General features: G+C 35.0%; 2 protein-coding genes across 2 annotated transcripts; both read right to left on the bottom strand.

Annotated features, from left to right (window-relative positions):
- Positions 1–820: 820 nt before the first annotated feature.
- On the bottom strand, positions 821–3,493 carry LOC125649332 (uncharacterized). Its single transcript, XM_048876777.2, has 4 exons — positions 3,130–3,493; positions 2,011–2,292; positions 1,637–1,841; positions 821–1,517 (listed from the first exon to the last, which is right to left on the bottom strand). The coding sequence occupies exons 2-4, from the start codon at positions 2,077–2,079 to the stop codon at positions 1,423–1,425; spliced, it is 369 nt and encodes a 122-aa protein (XP_048732734.1). The 5' UTR covers positions 2,080–2,292; positions 3,130–3,493; the 3' UTR covers positions 821–1,422.
- Positions 3,494–9,777: 6,284 nt separating this feature from the next.
- On the bottom strand, positions 9,778–11,110 carry LOC125649324 (retinol dehydrogenase 14-like). Its single transcript, XM_048876769.2, has one exon. The coding sequence runs from the start codon at positions 10,939–10,941 to the stop codon at positions 9,988–9,990; it is 954 nt and encodes a 317-aa protein (XP_048732726.1). The 5' UTR covers positions 10,942–11,110; the 3' UTR covers positions 9,778–9,987.
- Between the last annotated feature and the right edge of the window lie 114 nt (positions 11,111–11,224).

The following is an 11,224-nucleotide window of genomic DNA, read 5'->3' as shown; positions in this document are numbered from 1 at the left end:
GTGGTGGCCATGAGCAATGTTAGAACGGCACATGAAATATATTTTAACGATAATGGACCTCAAATGTGCTGTCAGATCCTTCTCCAGTGTAACGGTTAGAAAAGATTTGAAATTTAATAGATTGGTATGGTGCAAATTAGTTGTTTTCAATTCAGGGTCCCCCGAGTTGGGTTGCCACATAGCAGTCTGATTAAAACCAGAACCCCTTCTCCTATCGTCATAAACCAGCCCCCAAGGTTCTCCTATCGTCAGAAAAAGGTGGGCTGCATGGTTTTAATCAGACTGGCCACATAGGAGATTGAAGTTTTACATGGGAATATTAATTTAAGGAAGTTGATCAAAACAAATTCTTTAAACTACATTAAATTATATGAAAATGCAAACGTACCTAACTTTTTATGCCCCGAAACTAAAGTCAGTTGGAGGGGACATATCTTGGATCTGTCCTGTCTGTCTGAAACTATAACCTTGCTCATAACTTTTGAATGGTGTGTAATATAGGACAGATGTGCCTTTCTTGTGACAACACCTTTATTACATGATACCAAAGTTACCTTTTTACTTTGACTCTGGAGTTCGGCCTACTTTTAAGAACACCCCATATCAAAACGTTCTCACAATTTGCTCATGAGAAGCTCACGTGAGGACTAACAAGATTTCCTCACGTGAGTCTTATGAACAATTTAACATGCAAATTAGGTGAAATGCTCACGTGAGCAAAATTCTGCACATGAGGATTTTTTGCTCACGTGAGGAATATTTTCGCTCACCAAAAGTTTTGCTCATGAGCCTCATGTGCCACAGTTTCTCACTTCAAGGACAACGGAGAAAAATTGAAATTACAACACCAGTATATATTTACATCTGTCATTTTAAAAATATAATTCTATACATTTATACATAATTACATATGTCATTATAAAAATATAATTCTATACATTCTTGAACATTATATTAATAGGAACATGTGGAAAGTTCTGAGATAATAAAATTTCCAAACAACACAAAACTGAAATTTACTGGCATATGGAAAAACTATAGACATTATTGCAAACTTTCATAATTATCCTGTACATATTGTTTAAAGTTAAGAAAACACCACAATTAATTCAAATGAAAAGTTACACAAAATTTTACTCGTAGTATTGATAAACTGACATGAATCACTATATAAAGAAGTAGTTGCATAATATAAATTTAAAACAATAAATGCCATTAATCTTAAGCAGCATGTAAATACTTGCATAAATGTACAGTGATATTCACTTTTTTACTTAAAATCAATCATTTAACACCTAGTATATTATATTATGTGCAACAAAATAACTCCCTACTTATGTTTGTACACACAGCATATTCATTAGCTCTACATTTTTTACTGTATTTATGAAGAGATTTTACAGTCAATATAGACATTGATCGTCAACATTTTTTGGATCTCTTTGCATCCAAGCACTTCCGGTTGATAATTGCATTTAAGGTAGAGGCATCCACTTTGAAACTTTGTTGCATGTAATCTGAAAAATAAAATAGCTAATTATACATGTAACTTTTTAAAATTTATTTACATAATTTGCTACTATATTAGAATTTTTATAACAAACATCAACCGATTTTGATCCCACAATGAACATACCTCTAATTGGATTTACAACTTTCACTGGTAAGCCTGGTTTTGCTGATTTCTCTCCTGTTGCAGAGTGCATTGCGAGGTACTTTGGTGTAAAGTAAAAGTCCAACAAAGCTTTTAAAGTTTTACTTTCATTTTTCTTGCATTTCCTCTTCAGGATTGCCAGCTTCACTGAATCAATGTATAGCGACTGTCCCTCCACAAGTTTTATCTGTTCAAATTTTACATTAAGTTCAGTCTAGTTTTTTTTTTTTTTACAGTCAGTCATGAATGTCATTCAAGCAAATAAACATATACCAGCAATATAATGTTTAAATTCATTTACAATTGATATAAGGAATGATTTGAACTTACTCATTAAATGTGTAAATGTTACATACCTTCCCATCTCCAGGCTGGAAAAACTGGTCAAGATTGACACTTTCTTTTATTGATTCTTCCAAATACATGTAGCAGTCTCATCAGATTCACTTGGCAAGTGTGTATAAATTGAAATGTCATTCTTTTTAAAAAAAACTAAATAACACTAAGTAACTTCATTAGTGATTTATACACAATAATCCAGGCCTGCATGTTGGAACTCTCAGATATGGCAAGTTGAAGACAGCCTATCAACACACCATCACAACTTCTGAATCTGCACGACTATCATGAAATATATTCTGAAAAAGATATCAAATTTTAAATAATTACGAGATACCATTGGCCCTCCTATATACAAGTTTGCAAGGCATCTAACATAGGAGGAATCATTCTGTGGTGTGTACATGTAATTACCGTCACCTGGGGCCACCGATTTTCAAAGCCGAGCAATAATCAATGTTGCATTACAGCCCATTGGGCCAATACATGCAATATCTGATGCTCAACTGTTAATATCACGCTGACCCGACTTTACATACAAATTAACTTTATTGCCAAGACAAGATCTTCAATCCATTTTAATAACGTATATGCATTGATGTAGTGACAATATTGAGATTCCGGAGGTCACATCCCTGATCATAATGCAGTTTAATTTTTCTAACTGGACATCTGGGTTCAAATCATAAGCATTTGAATAAAAAAAATAATCAACCATTCATTAAAAAACACCATTTACTTAAGAAACTAATTCAGTTTTGCAAATCATCACCCGAGTAGAAAGTAAACAAAAAATAGCATAAGTATTACGGAAATAGTGCCTAATTATTTGTTTGTTTTTCGGCATTTCTTCCTCTCTCTCTCCATTTTTTAAAGTGCCTTATGGTCCTGTCCTAATGTATAAAGGAAAAAAATCCGCGAGGGCTACGATAATGCAACTAGAAGGAGTCTAATCTCATACAAAGGAAATTTAAAAAAAAATGAATTCCACATAATTCCAAAGAATTGAATGTATGAACGTAAACACTGACTTGCAAGATTTGACGCAACAACATACAATATGAGCGATGGTCAGTTTCGTTTTGAACAATATATTACAGAGTTTATAACTATAAGACACACAGTAATTCACTTACTCAATGACTGGAAGATTCTCCTCAGAATATCTGCATCAACTGATTCAACTCCTGTTCTCGATTCATGTTCAAAATGTTGTTTACCGGTATAACATCATGGCGCCTGTCAATCAACTTTCGCGCTCAGCATATATTGTGTGAATCCCACACCCGACGCATTGAACCCGATCTCTATTTACGATGCATAGAGCCGTAAAGCCCCATGAAGACCTACTTTGGTATACAGCTTAGATTATTCTAACTTAGTATAAATTAGCATTCCACAAACCAGAATAACGTACCTGGATAAAATCCTGATATGTAAATTATACGATATAAAGGTGAATTTTTACCACTCTCATTTTTTGACTAAGTCCAATTTCCTAACCTCTTGCTCACGTGAGAAAGTTGAACTTAGAAAAATTAATCCAACATCGATAGCCAGTTGCTTATGTGAGCAATTTGAATCGACTTTTGCTCATGAGCATTCAGGTGAGCAAAATTTTGCATATGTGCATTTTGGTTAGTATTTTCCTCCCTAACAGAGACTAACAATCTGCACATGAGCAAAATTAAATGCTAACTAATTTGCATACGATTCTTACCAGATTTTTATGTGCTTCTCATGAGCTGCTCATGAGCATTTGTTAGGATGTTTGGTACGGGACCTAACTTGGACAACACAAGCCAGAGGTTTCATATTTTGTATATAGATTCTTCATGACAAGACCTTACATTTCAGACCATGATCTTTGACCTTGAAGGTTGACCAGTATTTCAAAACTTTAACCTTGCTCATAACTTTTTGAAAATGGGAGTGATATACACTGTGCCTTACTTTCATCATGTATGCATTCCCTTTGACAAGAAATTTTTTTAGTACCAAAGTTTTTGACATATACAGTTTGTCTGTACAACGTAAAAGTTTATGTTTAAGAAAAATTAACCTAAGCAATATTTTTCATAATTATTTTGTATATAGATAGCACTCATCAATTTATAACTAATGAGAACAATAATTGATTTGATACACGCATCAATTCAATTACTGTGTACAATACTTTGAACAGTTGGTGTGCCCATCAATTCAATTATTGCCAGCAATAATTCAATATTGATGTGCACATCTATTATTGCCCGCAATGTCAGTAGATGCGCGCATCAAATCAATTTTAAAATGTGTGCAATAATTCAATTGATGCGCGCATCAATTCAATTGATGAGAGCAATAATTATAATTTGATGTGGGTAGCAATTGAATTATTGTATGCAATAATTGAATCAATGGTATCCTCAAATAATTAACGATTTCTTCAAATATTTCTGTTGATGTTACTTTGGTGCTCCATACAAACTTGCTCTGTTGATGAATCGGAACTGTGCGCGAGTGTGTGTCACGAACCAAATAGGCCTCCTGGAAAATGATATACTCAAATCGTGTTTAAATCATACATGTAAATGTCACACTGTGAGGCTTAAGACTTCTTATTGTTGGTCCTTTCACTTGATAAATTTCAAACAATTCAGTTTCCACTCATTATCTCAAGTCATACATGGCCGGATATTTTGAATTCAAACTTGGGATACAGGTATATATGGTAGGTATATCATATGTGACCGGTCAGATAACTTTTAACATAGTTTTTGGCCCTTAGACAGGGCATTTGTGTTGCTCCAACACATCTTTTGAATTGGTTTAAAACTAAAATCTTACATTTAAGTAAAAAGAGGCACTAAACATATGCATAAATCCATATAAAATTTTGTAATTGGTGTCAATCTCCGCCATAATTAAATATTGTTCGTTAGAGCATTTGTGGTGAGCACTGATTGAAAATTGAGACAGAGATTGGGAAGCCATCGTCGCGAGTCACGGCTGAAATGTGAAAGGGAAGAGGAGCGTATATCCGACTCTCTTCAGAGGGATTTTCATGGCGGAGTTATAATTCCTATAATACTCTAAAGCCAGTTTTCCCAGGGATGTTGTTGTTAATTTTACTCTAACTGTGTAAAGCCATTTTCTCTGGAGGGAAATTTTATTGCAAAGGGGAAACATCCTTCTCTTTAAGACTGTTACCATACAAGGTGCTATTTTAATATCATGAAAACGGAGATTTACAAGGAAACTTATAGTCATTTCAATAGAGCCAGTCGTTTGCCAGTTGTAAAAATGGTTGGGAAACGGGTTGAGAATTTTGAAGAAATTAGAGCTTATATAAAAGTTCGCACAAAACTCGGTCATTCTGTAATGCAGATTTTTGCTGAATTGGGGGAAGTTTATAGGTCTGATAAGGTATCTTATGAGACAGTTCGTAGGTGGAGAAAGAAATTTATGACTGCATGGCACAGAGCCCGTCAAAGATGCAGCAAAATCTGGCCGACTTGTGACTGTAACAGGCAAGGCGCAAGTCAGGGAAATTATCGAAAGTAATGGCAGATACACGATTCGTGATATTGCTAAAGCTGTTGGCATATCGTTATCGCGGGTGCATTTCATGTTGAAGCGTATTTTGAAAGTATGCAAGATTTCTGCCAGATGGATACCGCATATATTGATAGATGACCAAAAACGGGTACGAGTACAAACCGTTCAGCAATTGCTCAAAATGTTTCCCAAATTCAATCAAAGACAATTTGCAAACATTGTTACTGGTGACGAAACATGGGTTCAGTAAGGGTTAATGTACGAGTATCGCTCCATTCCTTAAAGTAATGGACCGAGCTAGCCCCGAAGTCCATTGCTTTTAAGGAATGGAGTGATACGAGTACACTAGCTGACCCACTTACATGTAAAATCCACCTTTGCTGGGCCCCTTGCTATTACACTTTGTGCATTTTAATCATGTCTTACGTTTTTCATTCTTTTGTTGCATGCATTTATATCTACTTGTATAAAGGTTGACCTACTTTCCGAGCACTCCATTCCTGAAAAATAATGGAGTGTTCGAACAAAAGAATGACATCATAGGTGGATTTTAAATATTTCGAACCAGTACGAAAAAGTGGGGGGGGGGGGAATATATGGCTAACTAAACACGGTAGAAGGCCTGTAGTTGCCAAAAGAACCATAAGCACAAAGAAGGTTCTTTATTGCATATTCCCATGTGATGGTATAGCCGAACAAATTCCTGTGCCGAAGGGCAAAAGTGTTACAGGTCGGTATTACCGAGATGTTATAATAAAAAAGCTCAAGAAATATTATCATAAACGACGCCCTATGTCAGGATTTATGCATGTTCGTCCACTTTTTGATAACGCTCCATCACATACATATGGGCTTGTGAAGCAATTTTTGAAGTCGGAGAAGGTTACCGTCTTGCCACACCCACCATACTCTCCAGATCTAGCCCCATGCGACCTCTTCCCTTTTCCAAAACTTAAAAAGTTCTTATCTGGTCGTCATTACAAGTCCCGACAAGCCCTTGGCTCAGCCATCTGCAGTCAGTGCCTCAGAGGTCTACCTAAATCAGCGTACCGTGACGCATTTCAGAAATGGATTCAAAGATTGAAATTATGTATTTCAAACCACGGAGAATACTTTGAAGGGGTGTAATGTTCATTTCACTGCTTTTGAGATATCGTACAATACACATTACATATCCTTATATCGAACAGCCCTCGTATACCGTAACGAATGCTCTAAGTACTCCGGTATATCGTGAACTCATTAAATCCAAAAGTTCAATACATATATAACAAATGTTGAACTACATGTATATAAATAATGCTACTGGGGATTTATTTAACCTCAATATACATGCAACAGCTAGATAGTTCAATATAAGTTACTTCAATATATTACAAGGCTAAAGAGGAGTAGACTGTATACTGTTAAATGGATCATGGCTGTGGTGTATTTCCTTTTATGAAAAGTGTACAATAACTGAAAATACATACATGTACACCATCATCATTGAATAAAATCGTGTAAATCACCAATATTCATAGTTGAAGTGCTCTGATCAGACACATTCTGCACATACGCTCTCACAAACAATCGGGCGCGATGAACATGCTTTGCGGGATGTTGAAAATACCCCAGCAATCACCTGACAAAACTTTACTTTTCAATAGGGTAGTTAAACAAGAGGCCCACAGGCCTTAATAAGTCACCTGATTACTAGTGAAAAATTATCACTATACTCCCAAGGACTATAAAAAAATTTCCTGTTCTGAATAGCTAAGCTAAATTTTAACATTCAGCAAAAGTATTTAAAACAAGATGTGTTCTTACAACTTCAATGCCCTCATAAGTGCATAAACTGATGAAAGGCTTCATATAATATAATAGATGTATTAACATTATAAAAGATATGACTAATTTGGACCCATGTTAGAGTCAAAACCCTGGGTTATGAAATTCACCATTCTTTGTACATCTTTTTCTGCTATTCCTTAGTATGCATTTAGATTGTATACAGTATTAGCAAACTTACACATAAACACTATATACTAAGTTTGGACCCACCCTGGGGTCAAAACCTCTACCCAAGGATCGTGAAATTTACAATTTTGGTAGAAGCCTTCCTGCTTTACATCTTGATGTATTTAGTTTTTGAACGTGCGGTTCTAGAGAAGAATAATTTTGAAAATGGGTCAATTCTGGGCAGTTTTTGTCCTGCCTTTAAGGTCCCAGGGATGCATGAATCCTGAAATTTACAATTCATGTTCCCCTTGTTTCAAAGATGCTTCAAACCAAATTTGAAAAGAATTGGTATAGTAGTTATCAAAAAGAAGTTAAAAATTACTATTGTTCACACATTTAATAACCAACTATTTTGGCCCCACCGTAATATCAAAACTCCTACCCCTGGGATCATCAATTTCTCTTTCAAAATATCCATTTAGTTACAATTTAGTATCAATAGTACCAAAGAAGATGTTATTTAAGTGTTTTACACATAAACACTATATAGCAAGTTTGGCCCTGCCCTGGGGTCAAAACCCCTACCCCGGGAATCATGAAATTTACAATTTCGGTAGAAGCCTTCCTACTCTCCATCACCATGCATTTAGTTTTTCTTACACATGTGCGGTTCTTGGGAAGAAGATTTTTGAAAATTGGTCAATTTTGGGCAGTTTTAAAAAAGTAGTGACACCCCTGATGTGGCATGAAATTGGAAGACATTGGATCTAGACTTGCAGTAAACAGGTTGTGGATTAGAGGTGCGATGGTCAAGAGACCTAAACATTGCACCACATAACTTACGTAATTTGTCCAAACGATGCCCGTTGACCCACTAGGCTCAATAATGATGGGGGAAATCATTGATTTAAAAAAACATGATGAAAAAAGAGCACTGCTTCATTATTCTTATTTTAGCTTGTAGGTTTTCATTTTAGCCTGTGGATTTTTTACCCACAAGCTAAAATTAGCCTGTGGTAGAAAAAGTTAATTTCGACACGTTTTTGCCCCGCCCTTAAGAATCCTGAAATTTACAATTTATGTTAACCTTGTTCCAAAGATGCTTCATACCAAATTTAAAAAGAATTGGACTGGTAGTTATCAAGAAGTTAAAAATGTTCAATTGTTAACGACAGACGACAACCAATTGCAATAGGTCACCTAAGTTTACTCAGGTGACCTAAAAAATCATGCAATAATCATTGGTCACATGACAGATATTATATTTCTAATTGGTCATGATAAAATTAAGTTATTGACTGTATTTATTTCGGTGCATCTTGATTTATTTGGAAGAAGGGCGGAGACTCGTGCTTTGCATTCATCACCACCCTTCATCCAAATAAATCAAGGTACACCAAAATAAACATACAATAACTATTACTTAGTCTGTTTAATATACAATATACATGTATGAATTGATTGAAATTCAAATAACCTTTGTATCCATATAAAATGAACATTCAAGTTGCTGTCTTTTAAAGAAGGACTGCAATATGTGGATCATGTTTCTAACAGAAACTTAATATTCTAGATTGAAACAAAAATGTGCTTTAAAACAGATTAATTTTTAAAATCTTGAAAGATGCAAATGTTTCATTATAAGTCTTACTGCTAGACTATGAGCTGTATTCAGGTCAAATGGATATTTGTAGCTTTGACCTCAATCTGATTAAAATACAGATCTCTCAAAGAGTGCACAGTGCTGTGCACTATTTGAGAGATCTGTATTTTAATCAGAAATTGCTTTGACCTTTAACCTTGATATAGCCCCAGGATCATGAAACACAAAATAAAATCAAAATTTAAACAGCAGCAATGAATAATTAAGAAATCAATCATTCCAAAATAAAATTGTTATTCAGTATTGCTTCATCAAATTTCTTGCATCTGCAGAAGAGTTTCAGTTCAAAAGTAATGAACATCTTACAGATGAGATGTTTGTTGCATGATCCCAGGGCCTGGACCTTAAAGTTCAAATTCAACAGGGGACACAAATGGGTCTAAATAATTTGTTGGAGTTTTATTATCACCTTAATCTAAAAATACAAAGTACCTTCACTCATTGATATATATATATCTGGCAATAAAATATTGATGCTCACAGGCTTGAATGTCATTTTTCATTTCAAAAGCTCAGTGCAACTTCACAAGAAATGATGTCTATTTTAAGATATGAACAACGATACATTACTTCCTTTGTTTTTAGCATCGCTGAGGTGAATATGTTGTCATGTTAAGTTTTATGTATAAATTAGACTCCACCACATTAATCATTTATTATTAAGAATACTAAAAACTATTTTTCACAAATCATAAAGAACTGTAGATTTTTAAAATTCTCTTAAAGTGAAAACATGTGTACATTTGTGCAAGCTGACTTTTCTCCATAGCATCCAATTTAACCTAGTTTAAATAAATTTTCTGCATGGATCTCAGGGTCCACTCAATAATTTGAAGGTAAAAGATTTAATTCACTGAAGATTGGTTAATTTTTCACTGATTTCCCACATCTTTTTCCAAATTGCCCTGTCTGATGAGATTTCAGGCCATTCTTCTTCTTCACCTGTTCTACCATAATATTTTCCAGTGTCACTTTGAAGATTAGCCATTGCAAGATGCACAATACCCTGGCTTCCTTCTTCAGCAGACGAGAGTAGGAGATACTTTAATGGATTCACTATGATGTTTAGGACTGGTGCATAAGAGTATCTTGATAATTCTGTATTTACCATGCCAGGATGCAATGTGTGCACAGCCACTCCTGTCCCCTTCAACCTGTGTGCTAGTTCTCGTGCAAAGTATACATTGGCAAGTTTGCTGTTAGCATAAGGTTTTTTCTGTTGGCCTTGAAAGTCTTCCATATTCACTTTTCCATATTTATGTAAGGCAGAAGACACGAATATTATCCTGCCTGCAGACGATTTTTTCAGCAGATCCAAAAGAAGGTTTGTGAGCAAAAAATTTCCGAAATGATTAACACTCATGTGGATTTCTAAATTGTCTTCAGTTTTTTTGTAGGGGTGATTCATCACTGCTGCATTGTTGATCAGTATATCTAACTTAGTTTCATTTTCAATTACCTCGCAACAGAAATCTCTAATGGATCTGAAAGACTCTAGATCGAGGTGTCTGAAGACCACCTCTCCACTGCTAGTGATTCTCCTAATATCTGATATAGCAGAATTGGCTTTCTCCTTGTCTCTGCATGCCAATATGACACGAGCATGTCTTTTGGCGAGCTCCAATGCCGTAGCTTTTCCGATGCCACAGTTTGCTCCTGTTATAATGACTGTTTTGTTTAACATTTCTTTTCCAGCTATTGTCATTGCACGTTTATAAACCCTATAAGCTCTTGAAAATTTCCTCAAAAGCATTATTGAAATCGTGATTACACAACCTGCTGTTGCGTATTTACACACTGACATTCTTCTCACATCGACATCAACACAGCCACAAACACCACACTAGACTAGTCAAATTAATGTATAAATGTCACTGGGTCGCGGTTCTACTTTCAATATCATTTGTCTCGAGGATTTTCCTTATTAAAGCGTACCTACATGCTGTCGAGTTTAAAATAGGAAATATTTAGACATAAGATCTTCTTCCTAGGTTGATAGTAAACAAAATATTTATGTTTTTTGTAAATGATTAGAAAAAAACTTTTTAATTTCTCCGAATACGATTCCGGTTTTTGACTGTTATTCA

This window comes from Ostrea edulis, chromosome 5 (assembly GCF_947568905.1).
Source record: "Ostrea edulis chromosome 5, xbOstEdul1.1, whole genome shotgun sequence".
NCBI classification, from domain to species: Eukaryota; Metazoa; Mollusca; class Bivalvia; order Ostreida; family Ostreidae; genus Ostrea; species Ostrea edulis.
This window is presented reverse-complemented; position numbering and strand designations above follow the sequence as displayed.